At 40.1% G+C, this 21,818-nt stretch overlaps 1 protein-coding gene across 2 annotated transcripts in view; it reads left to right on the forward strand.

The window, feature by feature from the left end:
• Positions 1-16,077, forward strand: part of LOC126458112 (uncharacterized) — a 161,894-nt gene extending 145,817 nt beyond the window's left edge. For both annotated transcript variants that reach the window (XM_050094941.1, XM_050094942.1), the window contains exons 7-8: positions 3,440-3,582; positions 14,370-16,077. In XM_050094941.1, coding sequence (XP_049950898.1) covers positions 3,440-3,582; positions 14,370-15,104 — 878 coding nt within the window. In that variant the 3' untranslated portion in view covers positions 15,105-16,077. The remainder of the gene's footprint in view (positions 1-3,439; positions 3,583-14,369) is intronic.
• The last annotated feature ends 5,741 nt before the right edge of the window (positions 16,078-21,818 follow it).

The following is a 21,818-nucleotide window of genomic DNA, read 5'->3' on the forward strand; positions in this document are numbered from 1 at the left end:
ATGTAATATGTATGTAAGGGACAGTAAAAAAGTTTCTGTCCAAAGGCTGTACAGTCCGGAATCATTATACCAACTAGGCAAAATCTCTGTGAGCATTGAGGCAGTCGTCCAATCAATGGAATATGTTGAAGCACCCATTTGGTAAAACACTGTGACCTGATGTGTGAAGAAGTCCGTAACCACCTGTTGCACCTCCTTGTCTGACAGGTATTGCAGACACTTCAAGGCCTTTTTTAAGGGACTGAAGGAGTGATAATCTCATTGTAGAGATCAGGGTTATAGGGCGTGTGCTCGAGTTTGTCTCACTTGAGTTGGTCTAACTTCTGTGTTACGACATTTACGATATGGGGTCGTGCATCTATCAGCACAGAACATGGTGCACTTTCCACATGGTGGTCTTCGACAATTTGTCCCATACACATTCTTCATGCTTTGATGTGTGTCTACTGATGTTTATCCTTTGGCAGCCAAGAAAAGAATGATAGAACATTGGTCCTGTGTGGACACGTTTGGTAACGATGTTGCCGTAGTTTGTATTCCCGCATTTAACCCGTGCACATCGAAAGACACGGATTCCACACTAATCCCTTGTCTACATCTCAGTTCTTATATACCCTCATTGGAGTCATGCTACATTGCATATATGCCACAGGAACACCCTTAAATGGAAAGATTTTGATTCTGCTTTTTTCTTGTTTTCGTTTATGTATGAAACACAAGTCACTTCTGAGTCCTATAAGGATGTGTTCATCATATCTGATAGTATTATTTACTTTGCATTAGAAATAGCAGTTCACTTTAAGTAAAACAATACAAAACCAGATTATAAAAATCAAAAACACTCAAAATTATTTCGTTTCACATCGGCAGAGCTTGTAAACTCAGTGGTGTGAGAGAGCACCATTTTTTTCTGTTCTCTGTAGCCACAGATATTGAACTATCTCAACCAAAGAGTTTTCTGACCTAAAGCAGAGGTACTGAGATGTTGCAACAGGATGCCAGTGCATGAATTAAACTCCATGCTGTTTTATGACTATAAAGTGGAAGGCGCAGAAAAAGATTAAAGAGATGAAATAGTGAAAGCAGCAGAGGAACAGCAACGCATAAAGAGAAGGCCCAGTAGAAATTCTTGGATAACACAGGAGATACTGAGTTCAGTTCATGAAAGGAGAAAATAAAATGAAGCAGGGGAAAGGGAATACAGAGGTCTGAAAAATGAGATTGGTAGAAAGTGAGAAATGGCTGAGCAGGAATGTCTCAAAAACTAATGCAAGGCTGTAGAAGCCTTATAAAACTAGGTGAAAGCTGGAAACTACCTATCAGAAAATAATTTAGACCTTTGAAGAAGAGAGGAGCAGTGTATGAATATCAAGAGCCCAACTGCCAAGCCATTAAAGAAGGGAAATATGAAAGATGAGAAGAATACGTTGAAGGGATAAAAAGGGAAATGAATTTGAAGGTAATATTATGGAAGGGGAAGAGGAAATAGACAAAGGTGAGTTGGAAGAAAGACCTGAGTCCAAGCAAGGATCCTGTAGTAAATGAATACACTCTTTGAAATTTTGACAGTAGCAAGAATATAAAACATGGACTAAAAATTAATTTATAACTTGTACAGAAATCAGATTGTAATTATAAGAATCAAAGGACATGAAAGGGAAGCCATGTTCTCAATGTTATTTAATTTGTGCAATGAGCAAACCTAGGAGAAATTTAGAAATGGAAATGAAGTTCAGGGAGAAGAATTAAAAGCTTTGCAAATACCAGTGATATTGTAATTCTGTCAGAGACAGCTAAAGACTTGGAAGAGCAGCTAACTGGAATGGATAGTGTCTTGAAAAGTGATTATAAGGTGATGATCTATAAAAATAAAACAAGGGTAATGGAATGTAGTTAAATTAAATCAAGTGAGATTGGGAAATGATGCACTAAAAGTAGTAAATGAGTTTTCGCTATTTGGGCAGCAAATAACTGATGATGGCAGAAAGGATATAAAATGCAGACTGGCTGTAGCATTTGAACTGAAGGACACGACAAACAATATAATTGATGTTGTCAAGTCATAAAAGAACTTATCAGTGAGTGGTAGTGGTGACGTTCATCCATGATTACGAGTTGCTCATCGATATAGTTGTTTATCATGCTACATCTCCTCTGAGAAAGAACTATAGGCACCAATTTGAAATGCTGTAATTTTATGAATATTTAAAATTAGATAAATTAGTTCATAGTGCTTTTGGAAATTATTCTTCAAGTGGCTACAAGTCTTTAGAAAGATAAGAAGTAATCTGTCACGTGATGTATGACTTCAACTGATTTCCATCTGCAAATAGGATTAAAAAATAGCTTAGTATCAGTTATAAACTTGCATGCCTTCAGTACTGCCTTAGGAAGAGGAATGTACTTGGGGCTCTTAAACACAACTGGCACTACAATTTTTTTCTGTTCATGGGAACCCTTTATTGAAAAAATGAATAAGGATTATATCACAGATATTCCCCACTTTTGCCATCATTCTGGCAGTTGCCACATTTTGCATGAAATTTGTCATTGGTGATGAACTTCTTACTCCACATGACCTCTTTAATTGCGCTGAATAGAGCATAGCTGCTAGGAGCCAGATCCAGCAAATATGGAGCATATGGCAGCACAGTAAACCCTAAACCATAATTTACGTATGGTGGCAATGGTCTGGCGAATGTCAGTATGCTTCCACTCTACAGACTAACATTTCTTTTCTAGAGTCTCGTGGAAGAACCATGACTTGTCAATGGTGACCAGACACTCAACGAACTCCACAGGTTCTGCACTCTGCTGTTGCACTAAATGTTGGCATATCTCCACAAGCTTCTGTTTCTGCACAGTCATGAGGGATTGGGGCACCCATTGTGTACATACCTTCTTCATCCTCAAATTTTAATGGATGATGATGTGGAGTTCTCCCCATGATGGACCTGATGCCTTCTCTAGTTCATCAAATGTGGTTCACCTGTGCTCCATTACAAGTCATTGAAACACTGGACAGACATCAACACTGATCTCCAACTTAGTGCTGTGTCCCCACACATGGCTACTAAACTCTTGTGGATGTCTGAAGCAGTCATGCCTTCCCTCCAGAGAAACCATACTGTCCACTGTTACCTGTGCTTGTCTGCTTCCACGTTGTCTTATCACATATTCATGAGCCAGAACAAATGTTGCTGCAATGTGTCACCTATGGGAAGCAGCAACACCATCTGGTGGCAGTAAACAGCACTGTAGTTTGTCTCATGCTTACCTTGAGACACATTACAAACTTCTACTGTACAGGAGTTGTAGAGGGAGTGCCAATCAGTATTGAATGAACTAATTATTTGTTAGAAGTAAATTATATGCAACATGAAGCTTCATTTACTCTCTTATTATTGACAAAAACCAATTTACAACAATTTTGTTTCAGGTAAACCGAATGTATTGGTTATGTATTCCCCATCAAGAGGTGCCCATGTGAAAGCTGTTCGAGAATTGGTCAACTTCCTACGAGAGCATTGTCGTATGAATGTACTTTTTGATTTGGATGATATAAAAGTCAGCCCAGATCCAGTAAGTGAAATGTTGAGTGATACAGTATGTCATCACCTCCTTGTCATTATTCAATCATTTCCTTTCATTTCTGTTCTTGTGAAATGCGTAATATTTCATTGGTAGTGAAGTCATCAGAAATAGTATAAATTTCTGTTGATTTGTGTTATTTTATGCTTTAGTTAAAAACTGTTTGAAATATTTAAAATAAATTTTGAATAGTACTTTTTCCAGGATGGCATTTTAGCACAATTTTTGAGTTGTTGGTAGTTACCTTACTTTGTAACTAGTTTCTTAAATAACTCATTGCCACATGCAACTGTTTAATTTCTAGTTCATTTATGCACTGTTGTACAATTTTGGCCTTAGGTCATTTTGAAATACCATGTGCTCACATTCTCGACAGCATTATTATGTCTGCCATCAGTTTTTACATTAACACTGTTAACTGCATGTTCCTGTTTGCTAGTAATTTCTACATTTGCAATAATTGGTTCTACTGCAGCCATTGAATGGGTGAAACTGAAAAAAAAATTAACAATATTTTTGTTGAATTAACAGTTCATATGGTTTGAGTGTCAATGAATTACTCAAACACAGATTGATTAAATAGTATATCTACAATATTTATTTATTTTGTCAACTGGTTTTCGACTTATCAAACAAATATATGTTGTAAAATATGCACAACTTACATTTACAACAGAAAAAAAACTGCAGAATGTGTTCTGTACATTGTTTTGAATTATAAGGCACATTTGTATTTCATAAATTGTTTGAAAAAGCACTCTTTTCTGTAGTAACATGAAGCTTTCAGATGATAAATTGCTGCCACTTAAAGGTTGGCTTAGATCATAGTTACATCCAAATCAATTGTTTGTTTGACAAAAGTATGATTGATTTTAGTGGTTCTTATCATTGTCATAATATAATACCCTCAGGGGCTCAGTTCTCATTCGGTGAGTATGGGCTTGGTGAACCCAGAGTTCCTGAACTGGGAACTGCGAAGCACTGCCATTCCTCTGTCACCATAAGTTCTGAGCATGCTTCAGCGACCACCTTATGACATGGCGGAGGAACCTTGTGTGTCACAGGGAATGGGGATCTTAGCTTTAGCACCCAGATCCTCAGGATGGAATAGACCTCTATTTTTTTAATAATAATATTAAAAAAAATACCTCTCAATCTCAAGGTGTGCTGCAAGCTGATGAGACGTACGGCTGTTGAGGTGGAACAGTCGTTAGCGGGCAACCTCCGGGAAACCAGCCGCACCTCAGTTGTATGAGGCTTACTCAGGCGCATGGATCTCCGTCTGAATGGACCCTTATTTTGCTAGCTGCTCGTGGGACTGAGATGGAATCCTCCAAATCTTCTTCTCCTCCCAGTGGGCAGGGTGTACTGCCTGGGAGTATTCACACCCATTCTTCAAAAAGAATGAGGGAGGCTAGTCTGCCTGATAATCATTTTGTTGTTAGTAAAGTGGCTCAAGGAGTCATGAATCAGAATGGCTTTGTAGTGATCAAGAGGAAGGAGGAGATGTTTGAAAAAGTGTCCCCCTTCTATATCCATAAAGGGTTAGAAGGGCTTGCTAGTACCCTAAAGTATATTAAGTGAGTGTGAAATGGTGCCTTGCTGGTGAAGACTAACCAGGCAAAGCAGATGGCACTACTTAGGAAGACACAAAAATTGGGTGAGTATGACATCACTGTTGAGTTGCATAATTCCCTTAACTCCGGCAAAGGTGGTCACCTGCCGTGATATTATATAAATCGACATTGCCAAACTCAAACAAGAATGGGCATCACAGGGGATAGTAGACGTGGAGCAAAGGACACACAAGAATAATGAAGAAATTGATAAGACTGCCTCCTTCATTGTGACTCCTACGCTACCTGAACACATCATGGCAGGTTTCCTCTGACTTAGGGTTAGCTCTATGTACCTAACCTTATGTGGTGCTTGAAATGCCAGTGTTTTGTTCATACAGTGCTGAGTTGCAGAGGCAAAGCAATGTGGGGGAAGTGTGGAAAGCCAGCACATGAAGCTGAGACTGACTGTCCATCTCCAGCAGTCTGCATTAACTGCTCTGGGAGCCACCCAGTCTGGAGCCGAGATGGCCCTGTTTTTGCAGAGGAACATAAAATTCAGGAAATAAAAGTAACCAATCAGATCTCCTAAGCAGAAGCCAAAAAGGAGTACGAGGTGATGAAACCCCCTGACTCTTCAACGCAAATGACATCCGGCACACCATTATCCACCACCAGCAGTTGTACCAGCATGTACTAAAGCAAAGTTAAAGACATAGTGATTGAGGCAGCTATGATGGAAGAGACCAGTAATGCTTTCGCAGTGAGCATCCCAAAGGCATCCCAAAAGTGCAGTGCCTCTCAACACCCACTTTCTTCAAGGAAAAGTGGCTCTCACCTCCTTGTTTCCCCCTCATCCCTGCTGGGAAAGGGAGCAGGGAAAGGATCTCAGCATTCAGGTCGACAGCTGTCCCAGTCACCATCGGACATAATGGATTTTTATGCCTCATTACCAGACTCAGTCAGCCCCTCCACCCCACCTCCCTCTACAAGCGCTTTATGACATCATTGCAAGGACAGGGGTAAATCTAGACCACGTTGGTGAATTGGCTCCCTTACTCCAATGGAGGATAAATGGATATAGGACTCATCTGGAGGAACTGAGACTCCTTGTACGGGGCAGACCCTGTTGCCTGTGTCTTCAAGAGACTTGTTTTAAATAGAATGACACACCTGTATTTGGAGGCTATCACCTTCACAGAAAAGACGATCTTACTGGTGACAGGGTGAAACGTGGGGTTGCAGTGTTCATCAAGAACACTTTTCACTCCTCACCTGTTTCCTTAACCACAATACTAAAAGTGGTTCCCGTTTGAATAGTGGCCCATGTTGTCATAACGGTGTGCTTTATGTACCTACCAACCCATGAGCCTCTTGACAGTGGGATCCTCTTTCATCTTCTTCATGAACTATCCCTTCCCTTTCTCCTTTTAGGGGACTTCAATGCACACGGTGCACTATGGGGTTCTAATACCACTTGCCCCAAGGATCAGGTACTTGAGGATCTGATACACGCAATAGATGTCATACTGATGAACATGGGTCAAGCTACAAATTTTAGCACCACTACTGGTTCATCTCCAACCGTAGACCTCACCTTCTGCTTGCCTGCCGTTGCACACACTACTCAGAGGGCAGTGAACAGTGAGCTTCATGATAGTGACCACTACCCTATCTGGATCCATCTGCTGATGGAGCAGATCTCAAAAGGAAGCCACCAAAATGGTTGTTCAGAAAGGCTAACTGGATGCTTTGCAGGCAGTTAGCAGTTTTCAAGCAGTGTGATGGCGTCCAGACTGGATGGATTGCATTACAGCTGTGATTCACTGTGCTGCTGATATATCCATCCCAAGTCAATGGAAATGCCTAGGAGGTGACCTATCCCTTGGTGGAATGATGTCGTGAGTATATTTCTGAAATTGGGCGTAGGAGGGTGGCTATGCACAAATTGAATCAATGCCCTACAGATGAGAATCTTGCAAACTTTCGGATGGTGTATGCAAAGGCGAGGCAAGTAATTTGGGAAAGAAAGCAGATGTTTTGGCAAGAGTTCCTGAATTCCATCAATAGGTCCACATCCACAAGTAAAGTATGGGAAGCTTTCAGGAGAATCTCAAGGTGCAACTCTCGACCAGGGGTCTCTTGTAACATTGCTGAGAGACATATCTCAGACAATGGGTGAATCATATAAGTCCCTTATGACTGATTCTAGCCAGGATCCTACTTCCCGTTGATATTGAGAGACACAGGAGAAGGCTGATTTTGATTTCCGTTCCACCAACATGGAGGAATACAACCAGCCTTTCTCTCTGTGGGAGCTGTACGCTGCATTGTCAGTAGCTTATGATACAGCCCTGTGAAACCACCTGATAACCTACAGCCTGTTGAAACAGTTGGATGATGGATGAATTTCCCAACTCACGGGAAGGATGTATTTCAATCCCAATTTTAAAACCAGTGAAGGATCGGACAGACTCCAGTAGTTATCTTACTATTAGCCTGACAAGCTGTGTAGGAAACACACTGGAGTATATGGTCAATCGGCACCTTGTGTGTGTTCTCAAAACCAGGTCCCTACTCAGTCACTCTCAGTGTGGGTTCAAGAGATATCAATCCACACTCGATAATCTGACCCTGCTCAAAGCAGCAATTCAAGTGTTCCTTCATAAGCAACACCTTATCAGTGTTTTCTTCAATTAGAAAAGGCCTACGATACTACCTGGAGGTGAAATATTGTATTGCAACTGTATCACTGGGGGCTCTGTAGATGCCTACCCACCCTCATACAATCCTTTCTCTCGGACAGATACTTTAGATACAATGTTGGGAATGTTCTGTCTGACCATGTTAAGCAGGAGAAGGGTATCCCTTAAGGGAGTGCTTTCAGTGTCACAGCAAAGAGAGAGAGAGAGAGAGAGAGAGAGAGAGAGAGAGAAAATTAAGTGTTATGTAATATTTTGTGTAATGTAATATCTTCTATAGACACCTTTTATTAACCTGACAAGTTCCACATCATTATGAAGTGTCGTATTCATGATCCATGGAACAAGTACTAATCTAATCTAATCTAATCTAATCTCTAATCTTCGCCTTTGCAATAAACAGTATTACATCCACAGTGCAACATCCTGTACTATGTTCCTTGTTTGTGGATGACTTCTCCTTCTTCTGTGCATCCTCCTGCCTCGCAAGGGCTACTCGGCAATTGCGAATGACGATCAGGCAGTTGGATGAGTGATCTTACACTACAGGTTTTTACATTCTCTTCGGAGAAAACAGTTTGTGTTGATTGCAATTGTTTCTGCTGTCTGTTTAATTTATCTGTATTAAAACTGGAGGACACCATTCTCACTTTTAAGGAAAAGGTGAAGTATCTGGGCCTTGCTTTTGATGATAAGTTAACATGAGTGCCACACCTTAAAGAATTGAAACTGAGGTGTCTCAAGGCCTTAAGCATCCTTAAATGTATCAGTTATAGATCTTGGGGAGCTGACAGGGCACATCTGTTCAAACTTTATAAGGCCTTTGTGAAACCCTGGTTTGAATATGGATGCCAGATTTGTGGGCCAGCAAAGCCTCCATACCTCAAAATGCTGGATGTAGTCCACCACAAGGGTATTAGGCTGTCAACAGGGGCCTAATGCACGAGACCTGTTGTTAGCTTGTGGGCGCCATCTATAACTGCCCACGTCGTGTTGTGCCGGCTCCACTGTAGCTTGAATGGATTTTTAAGTTTGTTTTATATGCCCGACTTCTAATTTCACCACACAAGTCTCCAGGGTTGAGCAGTTATTGCTCAATGACGACATGCAATACAGTTTGTTAAAGCGGACTTCGCCGTTATTAATTATGTTTTTAGATTTAATTTTACTACTCATACAGAGACTCAACGTTCCTTTGTTTAACTGCGCGTCATCAAAATAAGTATGAAATGCTAATGTCCTTGCAATACATAATGTCGACTATTGAGTGAAAGTTCGTATCTATTTTGCCATTTTAGAGAAGAAAAACTTTTAGCGCTTCTGCTTCTATAGTCTCAGTATCAAATGTTCACTAATTTCAATTTACTTCCTATCTTAGTTCAGTATTTAACACAAATTATATATCAATGTCATTTCAGAGATATTACGTTGGTTCCACACTAACGGAATAACACGTAATTGTCATTTAACATCACTTTTATTAATAATCCTTTTTCTTATGACATAAATGTTAATGAACGATCACTATCTAGGAGGAAAGAGGGATTGATCCTAATCATGAGATAATAGCTTTTAATAAGCCCGCAGCCGTTAATTAAATAAAAAGTCACGTTCAAGGATGATATGCGAACAATCTCCGTTACGTCTGTTTTCACGTATCTGTCAAAACTAATCCTGTCACCCAAATTCAAATTAACACCGACGTTAACCCCTTTTGCCGGAACATTGAATCATAACTATTATGTGAAAGTTTATTATAGTCCCCGAATTAATTCCTTTCAGATACACGCACGACCGAACAGTAGAACGAAACACAAACGACTTGTTTTAACAACCGAACAATGCAATGACGTTACATTACGACAATGTACGCCCAATGAACATCTCTTTGACTTTATCTTCTCTACTCTGCTTAATTAAATTGTTCCTAATTACAATTTATTCAGCTATTTAATGAAAACATCTAACAAAAAATAAAATAAATTTATCCCAACGTAAAAGATCCGGTATACCCTGCAAGCTGTCACTTCATTTGTGACCAGGAAGGCCATGTATTGGTGGTAGGCTCAGCGGCCGGAAATGAGAAATAATAAACTATGCTCCATAAAAACTTCAGTGCGACCTTGGTTTACCTACATCTGTCCACAATGGGCTCAGAACGGGGCATTGCCCATTGACACAAGGCTTCCTCTAACATTGAGAGGAGACTCCAGTATGACAGAGACATGGGACACAGCTGTCAGTACGACATATTTTAACTGGGTGTGTTTTTTATAGCAACCTTTAGGTTGAACTGGATCTCCTACAGGATCTGCCCTCTATTTTAAATGATAACAAGATGAGTGTTATTTGTGTTTTAAGATTTTGTGTGGTGTCGAGAATTCTTCTCAGAATATTGGGTGTCAGATATTAATGTGTCACAGAGTGACTGGGATACTTATAAATAATAAGCAGTTATCCAGCTGCAGTTATGTGTCCCTTTTTTAACCATGCCTTGACAAGTATTTTGTCTGTTGTTTTATCTAATTATTCTGCTGTGTCTCATTGGGATTTTATTACGGGCTTTTCTGAAGCTCATCATGTTGGGGTTGCCTTACGATTCTTGTGGGGGGCTGAAACTTGGTTCCATTTTATGTTACAGTTTTCTATAGATTTTCACAATTTTCATCAGTATATCTTTAATGCAAGGACCCTTATGAACTTGCTGTTTTCTACTTTCCACCACAAATCATCATCATCATTGTCATAATTAATATAATAATAAGCCATATAAGGAATAGGGAGATTGCTACTTACCATTAAGATGACCTGTTGAGTTGCAGACAGGCACAACAAAAAGACTGATACACATGCAGCTATCAGCCAGAGGCGTCCTCAGCAAAGAAAACTTACGCACACTCACTCAAGGAAGCACACCTCAGGCATCCTCAGCCTCACCAGTGGCAGCTTGAACCAGAATGCAAATTTCACGCGAACAGCAACCTGGAGTGCTGGAGTGGGGCGGGGAAGGGGAAGGGGTAGGGATAGGGATAGCAGCGTACGGTGTGGGGTTGGGGGGGGGGGGCTGGGGGGGGGGGTGACAGAAGAGCACTGCCTGGCAGGGCATGCAGGTACTAGAGACTGCCAGGCACAGCATCAGGGCATGGGGTGTAGGGGCAGAAAAAAGGGGAGGGGAGGGGAAAATGAGCAGAGCAGAGAAGGAAAGGAGTGGAAAAGCAGGGAAGCTGAAAGGACAGACAGGTAAATTGGGAGAGGGTGGCACACACAGAGGATGAGGAAATGTGAGATAGGAGAAGGTGATATGATGAAGGGGGTGTAAACTGTTGAATGAGGGGTGTGGGGGTAGTAGGTTACCATAGGTTGAGGCCAGCATAATATCGGGAGCAGAGAATGTATTGTAAGGATAACTTGTGGTGTCACCGCCAGACACCACACTTGCTGAGTGGTAGCCTTTAAATCGGCCGCGGTCCGCTAGTATACGTCGGACCTGCGTGTCGCCACTATCAGTGATTGCAGACCGAGTGCCGCCACACGGCAGGTCTAGAGAGATTTCCTAGCACTCGTCCCAGTTGTACAGCCGACTTTGCTAGCGATGGTTCACTGACAAATTACGCTCTCAATTGCCGAGACGATAGTTAGCATAGCCTTCAGCTACGTCATTTGCTACAACCTAGCAAGGCGCCATTATCATTTGCTATTTATCTTGTGATGCATGTACCCTCAGACCGATGTTCACCAATTATGGATTAAAGTTAAGTATGCCAGAAGCCACGTACCTTTTTTTACTAGCCTCACCTCCTTTAACTGTTCCAGACCTCACGCCAGCCTGCGTGAGCTTAAACGCGTGCCTTTCGGCTACCCATCACAGTGGATTGGCTGTCTTGCCAGTCCACAAAATAACTTCCATCTGTGTAGTTCAGAAAATCTGGTGTTGGAGGGGAGGGTCCAGATTGCCTGGATTGTCATCAAGGATGTTATGTTCTGCAGCATGTTTTGCCACAGAGTGGTCTACTTTGCTTTTGGCCACAGTTTGGCGGTTGCTGTTCATTGTGGAGGACAGCTGGTTGGTAGTCGTACCAATATAAAAAGCTGTGCAATGGTTGCAGCACGGCTGCGACACAACGTGGCTCCCTTCTCAGGTGGCCTGTCCTTTGTTGGGGTAAGGTAAGTCTGTGACAGGACTGCAATAGGAAGTGCTTGGTGTGTGGATTGGACAAGTCTTGCACCTAGGTGTTCTACAGGGATATGGTCCGTGAGGCAAGGGATTGGGATTGGAAGTGGCATAGTGATTGAGTAGGATGTTGTGGAGGTCTGGTGGGTGACAGAACACCATTTCTGAAGGGATGGGAAGGATCTTGGGTAGGATGTCCCTCATGTCAGGCCATGATGAGAATAATCAGAGCCATGACAAAGGATGTGGTTCAGTTGTTCCATTCTGCGGTGGTAGAGTGACGAAAAGAGCACTCTTCTGTAGTTGACTCCTCCTAGATGGCCCAGGTTGTGAAGCAGCCATTGATATCAAGCATGTTGTGCTCTTGGGTGAGCCGGTTGCAAAAGAATGCTCTCATCATCACCCAGTACCATCCTGGACTGAAACAACTGCACCACATCCTTTATCAGGTCTTTGATTACCTCTCATAATGCCCCGATATGAGGGACATCGTACCAAAGATCCTTCCCACCCCTCATAAAGTGGTGTTCCATTATCCACCCAACCTCCAAAACGCCTTAGCCCATCCCTATGCCATTCCCAATCCAGTCCCTTTCCACAGGCATCATATCTCTGTGGAAGACCTAGGTTCAAGACCTGCCCAATCTACTCATCCAGTACTTCCTATGCCAGTCCTTTCACAGGCTTACTCACCCCAACAAAGGCCGGGCCACCTGTGAAAGCAGCCATGTTATGCACCAGCTCTGCTGCAACTACTGCAAAGCTTTTTATATTGGAATGACTACCAACCAGTTGTCCATCAGGATGAAGGGGCAGTGCCAAACTGTGGTCGAAAGCAAAGTAGATCACCCTGCGACAAACATGCTGCAGACACAGCATGCTTGATTTCAATGGCTGCATTACAACCCAAGCCATCTGGATCCTCCCCTCCACCACCAGGTTCTCTGAACTACACAGAAGGGAGTTATCCTTACGAGACATTCACTGCTGCTGAAATTATCCTGGCCTCAGCCTACGGTAACCTACTGCCCCACACCTCACCCAATAGTTTCTGCCCCTTGTCCCATCATCTCCTCCCCTCTCACATTCCCTCATCCCCTTTGTGTGCCGCTCTCTGCCAATGTACTTGCCCATTCTTTTCGCTTCCCTGCTGCTTTTCTTTTCTGCACCTCTCCTTTTCGGCTCTTCCCCTCTTCCGCTCTCCTCCTCTCCCCCTCTTCCGCTCTCCTCCTTCTGCGCTCTCCTCCTCTCCCCCTCTTCCGCTCTCCTCCTTCTGCGCTCTCCTCCTCTTGCACTCTCCTCCTCTTGCGCTCCCTTTCTCTTCCACCCTTCTCCTTATTTGCCCTCCTCCATTTTTGCTCCCCCCTTTTCCTCCCCTCCCCCAAACCCCATCTCCTGACACTGTGCCTGGCAGTCTCTAGTCCTTGCACGCCGTGCCAGACAGCACTCTTCTCTTCCTCCACCCATATCCTGCTATCCCTCTCCCTTCAACATCCCACTCCAGATTGCTATTCACATGACACTCACATTTCGCCAGAGGTGCCGGTGGTGGCAGCCAAGTGTGCATAAGGTGTACTTACTAGTGTGAGTATGTGTGTTGTGCTTGTCTGCAACTCGAGGGTCATCTTTAGGGCGAGTAGCAATCTATCCTGTTCCTTATATTGTTGTTGTTCTAACTTGGTGTTTCCATTATAATAGCAATCAGTTATGCCTGTCCAGCTTTCATAGATATAATAATCATACCCGTAATATGAAATTTCGCTTTCTGCCACAATTGTCTTAATTTTGTGCTTTATTCTCATAACCTATCATTTTTAAAGGAAGCTTATGAGCAGATTACAAATGCAGTAGTCCATCATTTAATCCATTGTGTGCTCTCTGATTTTTTTGTTCAGCTTAATACAACTTTCATGTCTGGCAAAGGTGAAGCTAGACATGATGAAAACTTTTTTGAACTGTGTTATAAGTCCCATATTTAACTGTAGGTTCTTGTATAACTGGTTGGATAAGTCAGTTCACCTCATCAGATCATCAAAATACAACAGTGCCACACTGCCTCAAGAAGGCATGTCTAGTGAATATTGTGCAACTCATGCCAGCTTTCAAGTTCATATAGAGTCCTCATGTTATGTCGTTAAGATTGGAAATAAAGTAGCAGATGTAAGTGTGACTAATAATTAAGAATAGTGCAATGCTCACACTGGCTATTGGATTTGAAGTTGGAAGTATGTGAAAATAGTTGTTGAAGCAAGTAATATTGCATAGCTTGCTGTGAGATTTGGTGCATTTTATCTTCGTATTATATGTTTAAATAAATCAGTGAACTGAAATGTCTGTGATTTTGTGCAGGATCCCGTCCGCTGGTACACCACTTCCTTGGAAATTGCAGATTATGTTCTGATGGTTGCTTCACCACCTCCTCCAGGGATTCCTGATAAATTTGGCTGTCTACATCCGGCGTTCAACCTGGAACATGGAGCAGGGGAATCATTAGTTGATCCGGACCTTTTGTCGATGCAGTTACTAGCACCTTGTCTAGCTAGACGACGACCTTGCGTTGTAGTTTGCCTACCACCTGGCACTACTGTCCAGCATTTGCCACCAGAAATCCGCACTTTTCGTACCTACTGCTTGCCCGCAAAACTGAAACCCATGCTGCGAGCACTGCGCGGTGTTGGTACAGTTCTTCCATGCTTGCCACCACCTCCTGGAGCAGAACGTAATAGAGCAGAAGCCCACACTCGAGTGTGGGCTGCCATGAAGGCAGCAGAGCGAGATCTAAGGGAACGGCCACCCGCACCAGGGTCCCTCTCTCCCTGGGAACGACCATGTCCAGAGCATTCAAATTTATCTAAATTGGAAATTCCAGTAAAACAAAAATCTCCACTTCAGATGGAAATTAGCCTTGAGAAATCCACTGGTGAGCTTCCTGGACAGAGGCAGATTGTCACTAATAAGGCGTTTCCTGGATGCATTGATGAACTTAACCTACTGAAGTCTGATGATGAGGAAAAGGAGCCAGATGAGCAACAAGAAGTGCAGGAAGAGGATATGCAGGATCTTTTACACGATTTTGTCCTCTGATTTAAATGTGCCATTTTTTTGCCATTGTTTATTCTCTTGTAGGATAGTAGTATCTCCCTTGTCCCACTCTTCCCCTGGCACAAAATTTCCTTCATCAATAGTTTATTTTATCACTTGGCAACAGATGGCTTTTTCCACTTACGTTTCATAACTCCAAACATTTTGTCGTATACCCTTTGGACAGGGTGACAGATATCGATATGGTACTTAGTATAACCAAAAAGAAAGGATTTCACTACATAAGAAGGGATAATTTAAAGAGCTTCACTGCCAGTGTGACTAATAATTAAGAATAGTGCAATGCTCACACTAGCTACCTAGCACACTAGCATACCTAGATCAGGATAACAGTGTTTGACAGTAAGTTGCTACCTGGACAGATGCCATAGCAATAACCAATCAGAGAATGAGGTATATCACATCATGTACTCGTTCCACTATAATCATATTGCGCAGGTGCCATCAATTACAGATTATGCTTGTGGCTGACAACATAATTGTAAGATTTGTTTCTACTATGAACTTATTTTTTCTGTGTAGGAATTTAATTTAATACAACTGATGCATTCAACTACCAGCAAGAGCATGCAGAAAAGTGCTGAGTCACTTACAATCCTGCAAAGCGGGTTCAATACTGTTCATTAATTTGAGCTGTGTTAACATACACAGTTCAGAACCACACAGTGGCTGCTACAGCTATGATATTTTATGCACAAGTCATCGTGAACTGACAATATCTGCCCAAATATCACTCTGTTGTGCTCGACTGCCAGATCACACTGGCATTCTGATCCAGATATAGAATCTCATGTAAATCAGAACACCACAATGCACATTAAGTTTGATAGTAGGTATTTTCTTCATGTCACCAAGAAATAATTGTAACCGATTAGCTGTGAGGAATCTGCCTTTGTACTGACACATTGAACTGTTTCCTCTGATGTTGATTTTAAGTACCACAGTCATTGGCATCCACAGAAATTTTCCTTGGGGGGGGGGGGGGGGGGGGTGCTTACAAGACTGTAAAATTGTCATTTTTTAATATAGATGAGTTGGTCAATTGCAGGACATATCCTGCCACAGGAATTAATTTTTGGAGGTGACACAAAAAAAACTAATTATATCCTAGAGAACTGGTGGTTATTCACTCAATATATGAATAAAACATGTATACTCCTGATTCCGGGAGGGGGGCAGTGACAAATGCCCTCACTTGCCCGCCCTTGTGGGCTCCTGAGATAGATATACATGTGCTGCCTCAGAAGCTGTTCTTGCTCTATTCAGTTGATTTTAATCTTCTTTTTTTGTCATTAATATAATGATCAACATTTTTATGAGAAGTATAGTTTCAGAGTCTACTGTATGTTTGAATCAACAAGATAAACTTTCATAGAGTGGCCATATGTCCACCATGTGTGAAACAAATTGAAACCCCGTCTACCACTTTTTCGGTCAGGGATGTTAATGCTGTGCGATGTGCCCTTGAAATTGCCTTCAACTAAGTTGAAACAGTGTACACTAGTGTCATTTTATCTCAAAAAACTATAAACAGTGACGATTTCCGTGTATATTGGCTACAACAAGGAAAGTTTTAGTTAAAATGTGGAATCTTTTCTGTGCTTATAAAGCTGCAAGATGACTGAAAACATCATGTTTGTCCTACCATAATAACTGTACTCATTGTTCACAAGCTGAACATAAATCAGTGCCATTTGAACAGATACCACCTGAAGATTATGGTGTAAACTTTGAAATGTTTTATGGTGATTGGCACAGAAATTCTGTACTTTTGTTGGTATTTTAAGCATGAGCCACAAAAACCAGTCCATTATAGAAGAGAATATTTTAAAAAAAATACATGTTACAAGTAACTAATACAAGAAAGTTAAATAATAATAATAATAATAATAATAATAATGACTTATAAGATGACAAAACAATTTAATGATGTTTCATTTTTTAAATGTTTAGTTGGAATTCCATTTTTATGATTATTTTATGGGCATTACATTTTTACAATGTTTTATGGGCATTTCATTTTTGCAATGTTTTCATGGGCATTTCATTTTTGCAATGTTTTCATGGGCATTTCATTTTTACAATATTTTTATTAACATTGCGTTTTCACATTCCGATAGGCTTGGTATATACTTATCTTAAAACCTTGCCTCTTTGCTCAAACGTTTCAGATTCACATAAATTATCTATTCTGCAGATAAAATAATACTTGAGCAGCTGTTTTGTAAGTTTCACATTATCAGTTTCTTCGCCAAATTCAGTTGTTGTAAAGAAGGTGGTCACTGTTCATGAACAGTTGTACTGGGCACGGAAAGAATTAACTTCCACCATAAGGCTTTAATAATAATTTTTCTACATAAAAAAATAGAAATCATCTGTATCAGTGTAATAAGAAAACAAAGGAAAATACAGGATGGAAGGTAATAATATAATGAAAAGGATAGTTGCTACTCACCATGTAGTGGAGGTGCTGAGTTGCAGAAAGGCACCAAAATGACTATCAGAAAGTTAGCTTTCAGCCATAAAGGCCTTTGTCAAAAGCAGACAACAAGCACACCGTCACACAAACACAACTCACTCACACATGACCACAGTCTCTGGCTCTAGCTGCCAGACACTGTGGTCATGTGTGTGCGAGTTACGTTTGCCCAAGGATGTGCATGTTTGTATGTTGTGTACTTTCGACAAAGGCCTTGTTGGCTGAAAGCTTACTTTCCAACAGTCTTTTTGTTGTGCCTTTCTGCGACCCAGCATATCCACAATATGGTGAGTACCAACTATCATTTTCATTATATTGTTAATGTAATAAGAACATGGAATAAAATTAAATTATAGACTTACTCTGTGCTACTGATGCTTCATTAATACCATTGTCTTGCAAATTGTCGAAAACTTGCTTTCTGGCTAGTGGTTATAAGATTTTTTTATGTGGTGGAATAGTTAATAGTTGGTCTTGACTTGTGCAAAACATACCTTTGCCCATTTGTCTGATATGTGTATTTTTCTTCAAAATGAGTTGAGCAGAGATAATTGGCTATAGTAGAAACCATTAGTCTCATTTCATAGTTACAGCCCATATTTTTGCAAGCTCCTTGTTGTTTAAAGGAAATCTGTAATTATTAAAAACCAGATTACTTTCCTGCAAATATCTTAAGCATAATTCCAATTCCGATATAGTCAATGACTCTTTAATTAACATTAAAAATATGTGTCAGATTTTATTTTTATACTAATGTGTTTAGTTGTAAGATGAAAAATGTGTTGTTTCATCACTTCGATTTGTGCAGTTGATGAAGGCACAGCAGGTATTGTTAATTTATATTTTATTGCACAAATCCTCAGGAAAATTAAGTATTTCACTAATAACAAAACAGCCAACATTTCAGACACAAAAAGCAGACTGGCTTTTCATAATGTTCTGAATAAGTGAAGTGTGGTAGAGTCGGCATTAGCTGCCACAAAAACACTGCCACTAGTGTTTTAGCCTCTCTGTGAAATTTTATCTCATTATTTGAATGTATTAGATTTCACTTACTACTGGAATTGCCTAGTTATGTTTGAACACTAACTCTGATTATGAGTGAGTGTTGCTCATTCACAAGATAACTGCAGAAGATCACAAACATGTTTCTTCTGTGAAACATTATGAGTTTTTTTTGTAAAGCTCAGTGTTAATGAACATAGGCTCTGATGAAATGCTTTCCTGACTTTTTGAAAGTATATCCTTAGATGGACTAATTGTCTTGGGAACAGTTATGAAGATAAAATGCATATCTTTTTACTTAATATTGTTACGTAAATAAGAATGCTGCAAAAAAGTAGAGGATGAAGTCAGTGATCTCAAGAATGCTGAGCAAAAATTTGTATTTGTATTTAATATATACATTGCAGTGGCTTTTTTAAGTGCATACATGAGGCTAGATACTTACTCTTCAGTTGGATCTCTAATAGAAGGAGAGAAGTGAAAGCAAATAAAGAATTCAGACTTAAAAGTTCATTAATTACTTTAAAAAAAGGAAGAAGAAGAAGAAGAAGAAGGAGATACTTCTTCTTGTAACTGGTGGGAATAAGATCAGTCTTGGAACTTTCTGGACAGACAGTGCAGGTCGTTCCATGAAATGTCAGGTGAACTGCCAGATGTCAATAATTTCTTGCCACAATATTTTGAATACACATGAAGATGGCCAGAAGACTGTCTGAATGTTGTGACAAGAAGTTATTGATCTGTGGCAGTTGGTTTAAAATTTCATGAAGCCTGAGAAAAGGTGTTAGAATACTTTCATATATTTGATTCCAAATACCTTATCTTCAGAGTGGGTGCTAGATATTCAGGCACAATACTTCCAGTGAAATGCCTCTCAAAACTCTCAATTGAAGAAATCTCCTTTGTTATAAAGACTGTTTACATATCGTGCTCATTTCTTTTACTAATCTAGTTTATGGTGCTATAGAATATCTATGTTATGCATAAATTTTGTAATAGAGTTGGTGATTTTTGTAACTATATTCCATTGACTAGTACTGTATATTGATAAGTGGCATGTTTTCAATTATATATTTTCTGCAGTAGTTGCATACCATAGCATGGGAAATGTGTCAAAGTATGAAGCATTTGGGACTGGTGAAAATTGTTTTGTTACATTAATATCTATTTTTTGTGTTTTCTGATGTAGTGGAGAGTTCATACAAACAACTAATTCATAGAAGTATCAGAAAAAGAGCAAAAGAAAGTAACATGGAAAGCTTCATGTTTGGATAAAAGATAACACAGTAATAAAATGTATGTATTGTGATCTGCTTGCCAATCCCACAGAAGGATTACAGTTTGTTTGTAATTTCCATATGAGTAGGTTTCTTTTTGAAATATCAAGAAGAGTGGAAAGAGAAAAGAACAGAAATAGGATGAGGTTTCATGTGGCTAAATACATCATACGTAATAAGAGATCAAGAGAAACAACAGCTAATGTTTCCCTTTTGCTCTGTTTCTGTGTTTTGAATGTTTACACAGTCTTCTGCAAACCATGGGGCCTACTTTTGCTTATTTATTTCACCTCTTTATATTACAAGGAATAGAACTGAATTACAGTGGCTTGTAACTACATAACTGGGGACTTCAACTTTTCCTGTCCTGTTGATGTTACTAGCATAGTTTCCTGGCAGAGGGTTTCATCTTCCCCATTCTCTGTCACCACCACCATCACCACCACCACCACCAACAACAACAACAACAAAAGCAACACAGACATTACACTACATTATAAATGCACTCATCAAAGTCACCTACACTCCACTAATACACTTGAGACACCGCACTCGTACTTTACAAAGGAAAAGTGCCATTGTGTGTGAAGAAAGAAAACCTTTCCAATTAGGTGTCCCAACTTACATCTCAGGGTGCCGTACCCAACAGTGCTGTAACAGAGTAACTTTTTTCCCACCTCGGCATTAACCCAATTCTACATTTGCCAAACATGACAGTATACCTGATACAATCATTTGTGACTATTTTTATGGTTAGAATGCTTAGATTTTACAAATCTATAATGCATTTATTTTTCAGAGTGTAATGTTCTCTCTGTATTCTGTAAGATAAGTTATTTTCATAATAAGCAATTGTTACAACAGAAAAGGGAGAACTTTATCTATGACTTACTTATTGATGTATCCCAGACAGTGATCTAATTGGGACAGATTGTGTCTCCATAATTAAGAATTGGTAGATTTTGGAAGACTTTGAGGCACTATTTTTTTTGTGTCCAACCCTCCCAATCTTTGTTATCAAATAACACTGTGTGCAGTGGCACTGTAGTAGTCGATATTGAGTTCTGTGTTTCATTTTTCTGTGTTGTGTTGGGGGGTCTCCATGTAAGAATCTCATAACTGCAGTCTGGTTTCTGTAGAAATTGTAGACAACTTTCACTCTCTGTAAATTATTATTGATTACCTTAGAATTTCAAAGTGTGTATTCCAGTGAACATTGTCAAAAGCTATCTCTAAATCTACAGATGCTACAAATGTACATTTGGCGATTATAGCTCCATTACGGGCACTGCCTACAATTCCTTCTTAAAAAGAAAGCTTGTTAACAATGATGACAGTAGATGATCAGTATGAAGCCCCTAAGCCTAAGTGTTAGTGGGTGTAATGTGTGAAGAAGGCGGGGACTTCCTCCTTCTCATAGCAGTCTCTGTCTCTCTACTTCTTGCGTGACACTCCATGTGAGCCCAAAGAAAAAGTTTACTGACTGTAGTTATCACTTACTCAAATTGCGTTACATAAAATTTGACGCTTCTTTGTAATGCTTCTAGAAAAATTTTGTTATTATAAGTGCCTAGACAAACTGATAAATTAATGTTACATGCCTCATGACTGGTCTATGTAGTGCAACTGTAGTTTAAAAATATTTTGTTGATGTCATATGTATATTGTCTGTTGTTATTGTCTGTTGTTCTAGTATGTAGAGGGAGTAAATTAAAGGCTTGAATACTTAAAGCTTTACAATATAGCTGTCTATGACTGAATGGTCTTTTAACTCTGCTTGTGTTACTAGATCTGTCATAATCATAATGTTATGTTTTGTAATTGCTTCAAAAAGCTTTAAAACTGTCTTATTGTACTGAGAGAGTTTATCACACTATATATGTTATTAATAATGTTGAAGTTATGCTGTCACATTATATTCTAGAAATAGTTGTT

Source organism: Schistocerca serialis, chromosome 2 (genome assembly GCF_023864345.2).
Source record: "Schistocerca serialis cubense isolate TAMUIC-IGC-003099 chromosome 2, iqSchSeri2.2, whole genome shotgun sequence".
In the NCBI taxonomy this organism is placed as follows: Eukaryota; Metazoa; Arthropoda; class Insecta; order Orthoptera; family Acrididae; genus Schistocerca; species Schistocerca serialis.